General features: G+C 48.0%; 1 protein-coding gene across 1 annotated transcript in view; it reads left to right on the forward strand.

Annotated features, from left to right (window-relative positions):
- The first annotated feature begins 10,621 nt into the window (after positions 1-10,621).
- The window catches only part of PPAPDC3 (phosphatidic acid phosphatase type 2 domain containing 3), a 35,540-nt gene continuing 31,013 nt past the window's right edge, over positions 10,622-15,148 (forward strand). The window contains exon 1 of the mRNA XM_006834886.1: positions 10,622-11,379. Within this exon, the coding sequence (XP_006834949.1) occupies positions 10,929-11,379 (451 nt within the window). The 5' untranslated portion in view covers positions 10,622-10,928. The remainder of the gene's footprint in view (positions 11,380-15,148) is intronic.

Below are 15,148 nucleotides of genomic sequence, written 5' to 3' on the forward strand. Positions count from 1 at the left end.
AGAAGACACTTCTCCCTTTGCCTTGGGTCCCACTTTCACATCTACGGGTTACTTTGATTTGGTTCATTTTGAAGTTCTGGTTCTGTAGGAGGGTACGTGGAGGACCCAGGAGGACCATGTTTACCAGGTTTTGAGTTGGTGGTAAGGATCCCATCCCTGGTAGCACAGTAGTTAAGAGCTTGGCTGCTGGATAGAAAGTGGCAGTTCAAACCTACCAGCTAATTCATGGCAGAAAGATGTGGCCATTTTCTTCCATAAAGATTACTGCCTTGGAAAATTACAGGGCAGTTCTATCCTGTTCTGTAAGGTTGCTATGAGTTAGAATTGACTTGACAAAAATGGAATGTGAGCTGAGGACCAGCTCTCCAGGACCATCCCTGATTGACCAAGGGTCTAGACAGGTTCAACTACATGTGCATTCCTTCTCCCAACTCCTGAGGGCCCGCCGAGGCTCCCGCTGCTTCCCCAGCTCTAGGCCTCTTCACCCTTCCTACCTCCTCATGCAGCCCTTTCTCCGCTCAGCATTTTCTGAAGTTCTGTGGGTGTTGGGCACAGACCCATGGCTGTCTCAGCTTCCGGGACAGCCACATTCCTCTCAAGTAGAAAGCTTATGACGTCTTCACACAAGTGTGAAGTGCCCAGCATCTGCAGAGCAGAAGAAAGGATGTACCCACACACCACAGCGCCCCTCACACTACCCAACCACTTCCTCTCCCTGCACCTCAGTCTCTCCAGACTCCCTGTAAGTGACATCACCAGTGAATGGGAAAGGGGAGGGACCAGGGCCAGGAGAGTGTTGTATAACCTAACTCCCACCCAGAGATGGGGAACTTCCCTAGGCAGCAAATGGGGAGCTCAACGTGTTCTTAGTGGAGGACAGTATCCTTCTGTGCTCCTCAATTTCAGGCACAGCTCATCCAGAAAGGTCCCTAAAACGCAACGTCACACAGCAAATCAGAGGCACTGACCCCACTCAATTGGGTCTTAACCCGAAGCCCCAAACAACCAAAATGTTCTGAGGTCTTAGACATTGGCTTCTCCTCCCTGAGCATCACTGTGAATCAAGAACTTTCCACACACATCATCTTTGCTGTTTTCTATAGTGAGCCGGATTCTACTTTCATCCCATTCTACAAATGAGGACATTTTGGCCTGGGGAAGAGAGAGGTGTGGATTGAATCAGGAAGCCTGCATCCACTAGAAGACAGGGTGATTAAGATGCATCCGGACCTTGGGTACCCCTAGAGGAAGGCTGCAATTTTGAGGACCTCATTTTCAGTGGCCTACAGAGACAGTTGCATGGCCCCTTTCCAACCATGGACCAACCTTGGTCCAACCAGTCCCCTGATAATGTGTTCATTGTGAGCCAGAAAGTTTTTTCAGAGGCAGGAAAAGTTCTGGTTTTGCAGAGGAAAACGTTAAATGCTGGAATTCTGTTAGCCTGGGAGATCAAGGTGCATGAAACTTTAAAATCAGAGGCACTTGGGCTGTGTGAACAGAATAGCCTGAAAGCAGAGTCCTTCTGCTTTCTGAAGTTTTGACTTGAGTCTAGAATCCATGTTGAATGTTAAACCTGTCTTCTCCAACAGTAGTTCCTCTAACTTTGATTCTGGCTTAACCACATACCTTAAAGACATTGCTTTTCGTGGAGATCTGGCAGGTGCAGGATATCACAATCTGTTTCCAGAGGGTCTTTTCACTACAGTTAAACAGATATAAGATGTGATAGCTTATACCCAAAGGATCTTGATGCCCAGCGTTGTATATAAGTCTTTATAATGGACCCCCTAACAGACATGATTAAGGAAGCAATTTTACTAATTTTCTTATTAAGTACTGTCGAGTAGGTTCTGACTCATAGTGACACTATATAGGGCTTCTGAGGAGCAGCTGGTGAGTTTGAACCACCGAACTTGCAGTTCAACAAACCAGTTCTTACTCTACAGTGTCACATCAGAACAAATAGACCAGCTTCTGTCTGGTGACCATTCTGTAATAAACTGAAGGGCACGTACCTTTAACCAAGCCATGTAACCCCAGTTATGTGTTATCCACCTACCTCTGCCAAATCCACACTTCCAGGTATCCTGCCGATTTCAGTTCCTGCTTTTAGTATTCTTTTAGTATTCTTCCTCATTGTGTGGTAGAGCAGCCATTTTTACTCTGTGACTGTGGACGTCTTTCCATCCAGACTGTCTTTATCCCTCAACAGACCTCTGTTACTTTGACTTGAAATAGACTGTACTATTGCTCTATGACAGGATTCTCTTCCTGACTGTTTGGGGACTAAAGAGAAAGTCAATGGTGAGGATCAGAATATCCATCTAGAAGGTGGGGAGGGCTGGAGGACCAAGCAGTTGGCAGGGGAGGGAGGGCATCAAGAGACAGAGTCAGATCCAGCTGCAGGGTCCATGCCTGCATCCTGATGCACCAGGTGAAGGTGTATGTTTGGCCTGGTCAGTTGAGCACCAATAGAATCTCAGAGAGGGCTGGCTCAACAGCCTTTCCCACAGATGGGGAACAGAAATTAGCAAGATCTTTCAGGTAAGATTCTGGAACCAGAACTCAAATCTCCTGATACCTCAGGTCATTTACTACATTGTTTTTGATTGAAAGGCAGAAGCAAAAATGGTTCAGTGGTGTGGCATAGGGAATGACCAGGAGGCTTGGGTCTTTCCAGTCACAGGTTCAGAACCACATTTCTTCTAGGGCATGCTAAATTGGGACTTCTCACATTCATTTTCCCCCAGTACTAGCTTAGCACCTCGTCTGGGCTGCCCACTTGGAGTATACAGAAGAGCACCTAGCCAGGGCCAGGAGAGATGACAGATGTCCCCTCAGTACTGATGTCCCTGTGGGCCAGAGAGATGTCAATTGAGAAACCCAAGAATGATTCATGAAGGTATTAATTAACATCAATAATAAATAGATACAAATTGATACACAAAATGATTATGAGTAAGTATTGATTGCTATAAATCAGGAAGTAGATAAGTAAGTTGTTTTGATGTATGTAAGTGTCCAGCACTGAGCTAGGAGAAGGGAGGGTGAAGGATGCATGTATCAAGGTTATGGGATGGTGCGATGTGTGTGTGGCTGAGTAAGAATGTGTGCGTGTATATCTTTTTGTGTAAATGAGTATGTGATGGTGTGACTCTGTGCATCTGTGTGAGGGCATATGTGAGAGTTGAGAATAACTATTGAGGAGATGTAGCTGTGCCAATGTGAATATGTGGGTCCATATGTGTGTATGTCCCTGAGTATGTGTGTCTGTGAGAGTGTACATGTGTGCACATGTACATTTGTGTATAAGATGTGTAAGGTGTGAGTGAGCATGTATGATGTGGGTGTAGACTGTGTGTGAGAGTATATGTAATAGTGTATTTGTTCTGGTGTGTGCTCTGTAAGCTCTGGTGTAGATGAATGTGGATGAGTGTGTGGGATGGTACATGTGTGTCTATGTGTGCAATGTCCATGAGGGTTTATATGAACATGCACATCAGTGTAAGTATGTGTTTATGTAGGGGTGAGTTGTGTCCATGTGGATGTGGGTATGCATGTGTGTAATGGCATAGGTGAATCGAGTGACTGTGGGTGTGAAGTGGGTGTGATGGTGTGTATATATGTGGGGAAATATATGTGTGTGTGGGTAAGGGTGTGTGAGAGTGTGTTTAAGTGTGTATATGAGCATGTATGTGAGCGTGTGCATTTGTGGAAGTGTGTGTGCAGGTGTATGATTATGTGTGTGTCTCTGGTTGAAGGTGGGGCTGGCAGAGGGAGGTCTCTGAGCTCCAGATGGATGGGGGCGGTGTTAACTGAACTGAGGTCTTGGTAGGAGACTTGGTTCACAAGGGCTGTGCCCTGAGTGAAGGTGGGGGCTCAGCCCTAGCTGAGAGCTGGGTTCCCAGTCGGGATCCGATGCCTGGCACCCACCACATCCTGCCCTGGTTTCCTCATTAGCCTGAAGAATTCGGGACTGGAAATCTCTTTTCCTCCCAGGACCTTCCTTGAAAGCACAATCACCCCATCTCCCAGATAAGGAGCTGAGGCTCAATGGTGCCAGGAGCACGTAGAACAGGTCCTCTGCTCACCCTGGCACTGCCCTCTGCCACCTTGAGCCATGGGCAGATGAGTTGGAGACCACAGCACCACACAGCCCAAGGGACTGCTGTGACCAGAGGGATGGAGTGTCTGGAGACCCAGCGCCCCCTCTCAGGAAGGATGGAGAAGGGTGTCAGTAGGCTGGGTGCCGCTAGAGATTGGGTGTGGCATTGGGAGTTCTCCAAGGTGCTAAAATAAACCCAGTGAAGGATCAAGTTTCCGGACCAAAATAACCCAGGAACAGCCTTGGAAATGCAAACTGAGAAAGCGATCCCTTGGCAGGAGCGCCTAGAAGGAAAGGTGGTGATGAAAATACTGTTTACTGGGCGCCCACCCCTTCTTGGCATGGGACCTGGTGTGGTGTTGCAGGATCAGCGCTGGACTGCTAATCACAAGGTCAGCAGTTCAAACCCACCAGCTGCTCCTTGGAATCCCTATACAGGGTTGCTTTGAGTCAGAACAGACGCAATAGCACTTCACACACACACACACACACACACACACACACCCCTTCTGGCAGGATGATATCGGGCTCCCTACCCTCCTCTCTCCTCGAATGAACAGCGGGTCTTTAGTAGAGTGGATCAGAACTTATTATTCAGACCCAGCCCTTCCCTTTTAGGATAATTGAGCCCTGATGGCGCAGTGGTTAAGCGTTCGGTCATTAACCAAAAGACAGATGGTTTGAACCCACCAGTCGTTCTATGGGAGAAAGATGTGGCAGTCTGCATCAGTAAAGCTTTGTAGCCTTGGAAACTCTATGATAAACAGTTCTAGCCTGTCCAGTAGGGTCACTCTGAGTCGAAATCGATTGGACAACAATGAATTTGTTTTGTTTTTGTGTGTATGTGTGTGTGTTTTTTTTTTGGTTTACTGGCCATTGGTTTTTGATCACAGATCTGTAGTAGATTAGAGCCCAGGTTCATAATCAGATAATCATTCATCCCACAAATACTTTTAAGTGCCTTCGTGACAGGCAAGACGTCCTGGTACACTTTGCGTTAAGCCTTGGTCTGTGAACCTCATGGTCAGTGGTTCAAACCCACCAGCCACTCCACAGGAGAAAGATGAGGCTGTCTGCTCCCATGAAGGCTTACAGTCTCAGAAACTCTATGGAGCAGTTCTGTGTCCTAAAGCCTCACTATGAGTTGGAATCAACTGGATAGCTGTGGGTTTGTTTGTTTGCTTGTTCGTTTTGGTGTGCCAGGCATTGCTTGGGTGCCTGGGTCCCATCGGTGAGCAGACACCAATCCCTGCCCCATGGAGCTGATATTGTACTGGAAGGACATGGACCACAAACACACAGAGAATACATGATGTTTCCAGTGGTTGAAGTCCTGGCTTGGTGCTGTATGATAAGCACTAGACTGCTAACCACAAGGTCAGTAGTTGTCATACAGGGTCACTATGAGTCAGAACTGACTCAACAGCACTTAACAACAGTGGTTAGAAAGTGATATGTCTAAGAAAGGATGAAAAAAACAAAAGAGGACAAGGAGATTTGGATGGGGTGTTTGAACCCATGACCCCAGCAGACTCACCCCATGACCTAGATAGTATCCCTTCAGTTTTCTCATTTGTATTATCAAGGCTAAAGATTTCTCTTCTGAAGTTGCTGTGATGATTAGAAGAGGTGTCAGGGCCGTATGTACGTTAGCACAGAGTAACAAGTGATAAATACAGATTAGTGATAAATATGCTTAGCAAATCTATCTTAAACATTCAAATGTGTAGCACTGTAGGATAAGCACTGGACTATTAACTGAAAGGTCAGTGGTTCAAACCCACCAGCCACTGCTTTGGAAACCCTCTACAGGGTCTCTATGAGTCAGAACTCACTCGATGGTACTTAGCAACAACAACATAATGTATAAATGCTTCCTTAGATTCCACACAGCTGCCAGGAAATCTCTCCTGCTCAAGTTAGTGAGAGGCAGTACAGTCTGGTGGGTAGGGGCAAGGGTGCTTGGCTGAGACCTGAATCCTGCCTCTGCCCCTTCTGAGCTGTGGATCCAGACTAGTCACGTGTTCCCTAATTGCCCAACAAACAAGAAGTTTATGTGGAACAAGGTGCAGGTGGGATAAATGCCTCTCTAAAGTCTGGGGAGACCAGGTGGTCTGGAAAGATGGATCTTTGCACAGTCATCCTTGCATGGGGCGTGGTGCACAGTAGGTCTCAAGAGATTTGAGTGAGTGAGTGAGTGAGTGAGTGAGTGAGTGAGTGAGTGAGTGAGTGAGTGAGTGACTGGTGAGCTCAATCAGGCAAGGCACGGAGAAGCTGTGAGACACATGATCAGAAAGACAGTTCACAGACTGAGCAGTCAGAGGGTCCAAAATCCCCACCAGCTATGTGACTTCCTAGATAATGTTTCAGCTCTGAGCCTGCTCTCCCTCATCTCTAACATGGGAAGAGGATGATTGTATTTGCCCTTCTAAGTGTTTAGGACTCCTTTGTGCTCTCCCATGTCTGGGCCCTGCACTCAGTGGCTCAGCTGAGCCCGTGGGATTCAGGGGGATTCATCTCTGTGCACTGGCTTATTTGTCACTTGCCACTTTAGTCACTTAGTTGTCCAGGGATGTATGTATAAGGATGACCAGGCCAGAATAGTTTTGAATAGCTACAAGATGGACACAAACTAAATGTCCAATAATGGAGGATTAGACACAAATTAAGGCCCATGCCAGGCACCCGTTGAAAATGAAAGGGTTGTCATAGATACATGGCCAAGTGTATGTTGTAACGTGAAAGGCGTAGGTTATTATTTTTTTTAAAGGGCATATGGTGATGATGGTGTGAAGTGCCATGGAGTCGGCTCTGACTCATAGAGACCCTGTATATAGGGTTCCCGAGGCTATAAATCTTTATGGGAGCAGAAGGTCTCATCTTCCTCCCATGGAACAGCTGGTAGATTCAAACTGCTGACCTTGCAGTTAGCAGCCCAACTCATTACCCACTATGCTACCAGAGCTCCTTAAAAGGGCACATAATATTATCATATGTCTAAAATATAAAGAGAGAGAGAATCCTGATGTGGCACTGTGGGTTAATGCGCCAGACTGCAAAACCTTTTGAACTACAACGTTGGCGGTTCAAGCTCACTAGCTGTTCCTTGGAAACCCTATACAGGGCTGCTATGGTTCAGAACCGACTCAACGGCACTTAACAACAACTAAACTATATCTATATCTATATCTATATCTATATCTATATATAGAGAGAATCCTGGTGTGGCTCTGTAGGATAAGAATCATAAGGTCAGTGGTTCAAACTCACCAGCTGCTCTTCAGAAACCCTATACAAGGTCACTATGAGTCAGACCCAATTCTGTAGCACTTAAGAACAACAAAGTACATAGCATATACATAGATGTGTATATTCTTTTCTAATTATTATTTGGTTGTAAAATATTTCCATAATTGGAAAAGATGAAAGTGAGTGTTACCCCATACCCCTAACTGACCATCCTCATGTTAGCAGTGGTGATCTCAGATTGGGGGGATTGCATATACTCATAAGTATATGTTGAATTTATTACAGTAAGTATGTAGCACTTTGATAGTGAGGGGAAAAATAAGGCTATTGTTGTAATTATATTATCGTAAAACACTAGCTACTTAGATCCAAAGGGGAGGAAGGGCTTGTTCATGGTCATTTAGCTAGAGGTAGCTGAGCAGGGGTTTAAACCCAGGGTTGCCCTATCCCAGAGCCTAGGTTTGATGGATTAAATTGCATTCCCCCCGAAATATGTGTTGTAAATCCTAACCCCTATACCATGTTTGTACTTCTGGTATGGCGCTGTAGGATCTTCACTGGTCTGTGAACCAGAAGATCAGCAGTATAAACCCACCAGCTGCTCCTTAAAAGCCAACACAGGGTCACAATGAGTCAAAATCAACTTGACGACACTTAACAGCAACAACAACATACCCGGCTTGTACTGCAGAATCAGCACTGGACTACTAACCACAAAGCCGACAGTTCAAACCCACCACCTGCTCCTTGGAAACTCTATACAGGGTTGTTTGTTGTGAGTTGGAACCTGCTGCACTTAACAATGATACAGTGGCTATAATCCAATTTGGGGATGGGTTTCTTTGTTATGTTATGAGGTCATGTCAGTATAGGGTGTGTTTTCAGCCAATCACCTTTGGGATATACTAAGAGTAATTAGGCTCAGAGAGCAAGCCGAGATGGGGACGGTAGATGCTACACCATGTGAAGACTGCCAAGGAATCAAGAAATAAGGGGGAAACCTTTCCCTTAGAGATGGCACCCTGAATTTGGACTTTTCACCTCCTAAATTGTGAGAAAAGAGTTTTGTTAAAGCACCCGTTTGTGGCGTATCTGTTACAGCAACACCAGAGTGCTAAGACACCAGGTCTTAACCACTCTTGGGCCAGAACCAAATGAAACTTCATGGTTTACCAAATCCTGGAGCCCATTGTGGCTCGCAGAACCTGCCACAGCTTCTGCCAGCCCAAGATGCTGGCATAGGCTGTTGGTTATTAATAGTCCCTGTCTGAGCTGAGCTCCTCTGCTCTTCCTGAGGCCAGTCTAGGTCATGGACCCCACCCAGTGGGGTCAATGTCTTGGATGAAAGCTGAGTGAGCACATACAGGTCCCTGTGATCTGAGAGATCTGAGTCTGGAGGCCCGCGTGCCCCATGCCAGGAGCTGCTTGGAGTTGGACTTCCCCTCTCTTTGTCTTCCTGGCTGGGTACTTTCACCTCTCTGAGCCTCAACTTCCTCATCTGTAAGATGGAGATGATGACACAGCTATGTCACAGAAAGTTTGGCTCTGTGGTGTCAGTACACTAACACACATTGAGTTCATACACTTGCCCAATATTCATCATCACATCTCCATCTCTATCTGTATGGCTAATGATAGACTCCAGTGTGTGGTAGCAAGTCTCATCATGACTGCACTCAAGAGGGTAGGCTGTTGTGGGGCCTAGGACATCTCCCTCCATGGCTATGTGATGTGAATGGGATACTCTGAAAGAAGAGGATGACAGGCCCAGCCTGGTCCATCCCAGCTGGACTGAAGTGAGAGTATGTAAGGGACCCTGAGTGTCCAGCGGCACCCCATGAGAATTCTTCTGAATGGGACACTCAGAAGTGACAGAGAACCATGCCTCATAAGTCAAACAACAAAAGTTCCTAACCATGGGGCAGGGGACCCTGCTCATTATTTTACAAACATCATTTCTTTGTGTTCCCAGCAAGCCTTGGAACTGAGCACAATTATTCCCAAATTACAGGCAGAAAAACTGAGGCCCAGGTAGGTGAAGTGACTTGTTTAGGTTCATGCAGCTAGTATGGTTTATTCCCCACAGTTTATTCCCTGATTCACCTGACTCTGGAGCTAATGATTCATCCACTGTAACCAGAGAACATTCGCTTCTGTTAACTTTGGGTTCCCTCAGGTTGCCCAAAGGAGCTCTGATAGCGTAGTGTTTACTAGTTGAGCTGCTAATCTCATGGTCAGCGGTTGGAAACTACCAGTGGTTTGCTGGAGAAAGATGAGGCTTTTAGCTCCTGTAAAGATTTACCGCCTCGGAAACACTATATAGGGTTGCTATGAGTCAGGACCGTCACCATGGCACACTACCACCAGGCTGCCCAGGTAGACACAGGGAGACCTGTCTCAGGTCCAAATCCTCCAGTGGACCTGCTTGGTCTGTCATTTTTGGACTGGAAGTCTCTCATTCTTTTTCACCCCACTTCCCCACATTCAGTCTTCATACAGGGAAGACTTTCCCCCGCCCAAGCCCACTCTGTTTATCCTGAGATTCCTCTTTCTAGGAGAAACTGTACAACTCCCAGACCAGACTCAGAGTCTAGTTCTAGGATCCTGAAACATGTTTTACACACTTGTGAGCATTTATGTGGCCTGTGAGTTCGTACTGTGAGCTCCCAGAGGACAGGCCTGCAGTCTGTGTCACTTGCTGCAGTCTGACGCCAGGCTCTTGGCAACTATTTATGGACTGCCCAAAGCCACTGTGGCATCCCTTTCCTTTGCATGACTCTGGGTACTTCGGACAACCAGATCCAACAGTCTGATCTATTACCAACAGACTGATTACTCCTCCCCCTAATGGAAATCAAGTCTTTCAAAGTTCCATTTGATTGGACGGTGATGTACTGAAGCCAAATTCAAGACTGATGTTTAAAAAAGAAAAGAAAAACCAGCCAGCCTGTCAGCTTAATGAAATGCTGTCATAGAAGGAGGGGCTTGGCCTGGCCCCAGGAGGCTCAAGATGATATTTTCGTGGTCAATTTCCACCTGCTGTCCTGATAACGCCCTTTGGCCTGGTCTCCACTGTCTGTCCAGGCCAGTGGGGCTGGTAGGCATGGCTCACAGAGTCTGGATCACTCAGAGGGAAGCTGGTAAAAGCAGGAGTCTCTCCAGGGTCCTACATCTGCCTCAGCCCCAGATCAATTTGAGCGCTTGGAAACAAGAGGACTACATTTCCCAGAGTCCTCTGAAACCTGGGCATGAGCCATTGGAAGATTTAAATAGCCCAGGCCTGAGGCAGCCAGGCCGCAGCTGTGGATGCGTCTGCTTCCCCGTGGCTCCATTGGCGCTGGCCTCGCATTGGTGGGCTTGATTGGCTGCCCAGCCTGGCACTGACGTCCCCTTTGAGCCTGGTGGCAGCCGGAGGTAAACAGCCATGTGCATTCCTCCACTCTATATTTAACAGCTGCGGCGTGTACCGGAGAAGACTGGGAGACAGGGACGGTGGCGGCTCTCAGGGCCGCTCTTGTCTTCAGGCCCTTGGAGCCAGGCTGGCACTGGCCTTCTCCGTGTGAACAAGGTTGTCATGCCAGCTTCCCAGAGCCGGGCCCGGGCCCGAGACCGAAACAATGTCCTCAACCGAGCTGAGTTTCTGTCCCTGAACCAGCCCCCTAAGGGGACTCCAGAGCCCCGCAGCTCTGGCAGAAAAGTCCCAGGTCCGTCGGCACAGCCCCCACCCCCTGGTGATGGGGCCCGTGAGCGGCGCCAGTCACAGCAGCTGCCCGAAGAGGACTGCATGCAGTTGAACCCCTCCTTCAAGGGCATCGCCTTCAACTCCTTGCTGGCCATTGATATCTGCATGTCCAAGAGGCTGGGAGTGTGTGCTGGCCGGGCCTCGTCATGGGCCAGTGCCCGCTCTATGGTCAAGCTCATCGGCATCACAGGCCACGGCATCCCCTGGATTGGGGGCACCATCCTCTGCTTGGTGAAGAGTAGCACGCTGGCCGGCCAGGAGGTGCTCATGAACCTGCTTCTGGGTGAGTGTGCTCCGTCCACCACTCAACCTGCCAGGCCCCTACAGGGCCTCAGAAACCAGCCGGAACAGTTTAATGAGGTTAAGCAGGAAGGATGTCCCAAAAATAGACCGTGGGGAAGTGAGGGCCAGGGATGTCTAGGGGACCCTGCAAAATGGGGGCCTTGAGAGCCCAGAGCCCAGTGAGAATCTGAGGAAGGGCCCTGCTTCAAAGGACGACTGAAGACTGGAAGACCCTGGCCTCAGGGAGATGGCCGGGGTCTCATAGGTATCCCTTAGCCAGCATGTCACCTGTGTAACTCATACCCCATGGATGGGTGTCTTAGAGTATCTTAGTTGCTTACAGGTAGCTCTGTGATCCATCCCCACACCCACCCAGACGTCCTAGCCCTGATGCCTGCTTGGTACAGGGTTCCTGCCCAGTCTCTCACAGGGTCTGGAGGCCCCCCAGGAGTTCAGTCTGGGGGTCCCATTCATCCAAAGTCTCTTGAAGGCCTTACTTGCTCCTTCCCCAAGGCAGTGCTGGAGGAGGGGGTCTGGTGGGCTTGTCACTGACCTGTTTTTCCGATGTCTTTACCACCAATATCTCACCTAAGTCAGGCACCTGTGGGACCATGTGGAAAGCAAGCCCTCCCCTCCCCCAGAAAGTGATTCCCAGCCCCCATTTGGTCCCACCCACACACACCTCTGGATCCCCAAGGTGCTCTGTGAACTCTGTTTCAACCTCCACTCCAGGTCCCTCAGTGCTTCCCTTGGCCTTCATAGTGTGGCCACCATTTTGGAGACAGGTAGGAAGGGAGGTTGACAAGGTGTCTCTCTCAGTTCCAGAAGGTGTGAGAGCTGCTGTCTTGGAGGAAGCTGTGATGAAAGCGTGCATCTCCTCCCTTGAGAATCTCCTAAAGTTGAGGGTCCATGCTCTGGGTGTGGGTGGGGACTTGGTCAGGAGACACCAATTAAATACTTCCTGCAGGTAGCTCTATGGTTCTGGCACCATGGGGTTTTTTTGTTCTTACAACTGAACTATTTACAATTCTTTACACTGTTCCTACCACCTCCCCCCACCCCCCCAATAAACAGCCCCACAAGCCTGGTGACATTATCATTCCATTTTACAGATTAGGAAACCTGAGGTTCCTCTAAATAAAGTAACCTGGGCAAGGCCTCAGAGCCTGAGATAGCCACCAGATCTGCATGTTTTCCAAGCCTCTGCTCTTCCTGTGAGCCATAGACTTGGGAGGGAGGGAAAGAGCAAGGTCAAGGTCCTGGGCTGGGGGCTTCCAGGGACAGAAAGCTGCTCTTATTAGCTACAGTTTTCCCACAGTTTGCTGAAGCATCACCCAGGATTCTAGAAAACTGTTGGGGTGAGGTTGCCTGGAATCAGAGGACAGGGTAGAAAAGCAAATCGTAGGGCAAATATTTGGGCCTCCTTCTCAACCTAGCCTCCGTCACCCTCATCTGCTTTCCCTTCCCTTGTGGTGATGAAGCTGTATGAGGTATGTGTTAAGTGTTGACCTTGTCTTCGCCACAGTCCCTGGAGGGGCTCTTCATATCCCTATGTAAAGAGGAGGAAACTAAGGCACCAGGTGTTGACTTGCCCAAGGTCACTCAGTTAGTCAGTGGTGGTGTCAAGATTAGAAGCAGGGGACTCTAGCTCTGCTTTATATTTTTCAGAAGGAACCAGCCTCTGAGAAGAGCAGTAGGGACAAGTCTGGGGAGGAGGATCTCAGCTGTCTCACAATCAGACCTACCCAACTCCAAGACAGACCCCAGAAAGGGAGTGAGCTCCCTGTGGCAGGAGGCATGCAAGCTAGCTCCCCCTTAGCAACAACTAAAATAGCTCCACTTCTATCTTAAAAAAAATTTGCTTTAATGAAAGTTCCCCCAGCCCAGAATATTTTAAAGTTTGTAAACCAGTTGTTGAGGTCAGATTTCTGTCTCCTTTCGCCAGTCAGACAAAAAGACGTTTGCGCCATAGAATTGCGCCACTGAGCTGCCACCCCTCTTGAATATGAATGGGGAAGTAGTATTTTTAAAAATCTTTAGGAAAATCATCCATTGCACTTCATTATGTACCAAATACTGTGCCACAAACATCCTACTTTTTTTATTTTTTAATATTCCCAGTGACCTTTCAAGTTAAGTATTAATATGCCTATTTTATAGATGAATAAACTGAGACTCTCAGAAGTTAAGGGACTTACCCATACCCATACAGTTGTAAATAATAGGTCCAGGAACCAAATCCAAGTTCTCCTGACTACAAATCCCATGCCTGCTCCTCACTGCCACCACCTGCAGGTCAGGCAGGTCAGGCATGTCAGATAGGTCAGGCACATTGCCCATACATTCCCACTTCTCTTCTGAAGCATGTTTTACAACGGAGAGATGAAGGGTCTGGGAGGAGGCTTTCTGTCTACCAGCACCTGGGTGACACACCCAGGTACCCAACCACTCGTCAATGGCCGCTCAGAGTAAGCAGGGTGGGAAGAGCAGGACTGTGGTCACTTAGTGGGGATGTGGGAAAAACCAATGCAAGAAAGGTTGTGATCCCACCAACCAGGACTGATCCACCAGGAAGGGCTGTGCCTACAATTCCCCGCTGTGCATGCTGTTGTAGTTGTTAAGTACTGTTGCGTTGTTTCTGACTCATAGTGACCTTGTATAGGGTTTTCAAGTAGCAGCTAGTAGGTTTGAACCCCCAACCTTGTGGTTAGGAGTCCAGTGCTTATCCTACAGTGCCACACCAGGACTCCACTGGGTATACAGAACACAAATGTGAGGGGTCTACCTGTTCTTTAGTCTTTGGGAGACCTGGGGCACCTTTTAGTACAGGTCAGCCTGGACTTTGGCTCTTACTGCCTCTTACTGTGCAAACTTGTCCCTGTCTCTGAACTTCAGTTTCCTGCTCTGTGTGATGGGGCTGTAGGCTTGGGGTAGGGATTTAAAGAGAGGGTGCTTGGTACAGTGGTTGGCTTGTGGCCTATGCCCAGGGAACGGTGACATCACTGTTATGGGATGCAGGGGGCAGGGTAGCCCTACCCAATCCTGCCCACCCTCTCTAAGCACCAGGGCACCTGTAGACTGCTGGCACCATCACTGGACTGGGAATTGAGGTTTCCATGTTTGTACTTGGGACTTTAACTCCCCCCAGCTCCAAAGGGACCATTTAGGTGGTTTGGAAGATAGGAGCTCTGACCACCACCAGGTCTACAAAGGGTCCCATGTAGGCTAGGAGCAAGCTCTGTGCTGTTGTCTAAACTCTTGAAACCTGCAAGGAAGAAGGAGTCTTAGCATCTGACAAAAGCTTGGACACTGGCATTACCCAATCCTAGGTGCAAATCCCAGCCCTGCTGTGAATATCAGGCAAGTGACTTACCCTCTCAGAGTCTCAGTTTTCTCATCTATCAAATGGGTAATTAGGATAGTTCACTGAAGAATTACACGTAAAATTTAGCACAGTGCTTAACAACTAGTGATACTCAGTTGTTGCAATGAGATGCTTAGTATAGCAATGATCATAATCTTCATCTTCATCATTAGAAGTCCTTGTCCAGCCTTCCTCCAAGTCACTGCAAGCTCCTCCTCTTGTCCCTCCAGGCAACAAGTGATTCACCAAGGTCCATCCCAACTTACCATGTTTGTTTCTGTGGTTGAATATGGCCTCTATGTCTTGGTGTCATGATCTGAGTCACTTACAAAAGTATCTTTATCAGTACATTTTTTATTGTGAATTGAGTGAAAGTTTACAGGGCAGAGCATTAGTTTTACATTCA

Source organism: Chrysochloris asiatica, unplaced genomic scaffold (assembly GCF_000296735.1).
Source record: "Chrysochloris asiatica unplaced genomic scaffold, ChrAsi1.0 scaffold00014, whole genome shotgun sequence".
NCBI classification, from domain to species: Eukaryota; Metazoa; Chordata; class Mammalia; order Afrosoricida; family Chrysochloridae; genus Chrysochloris; species Chrysochloris asiatica.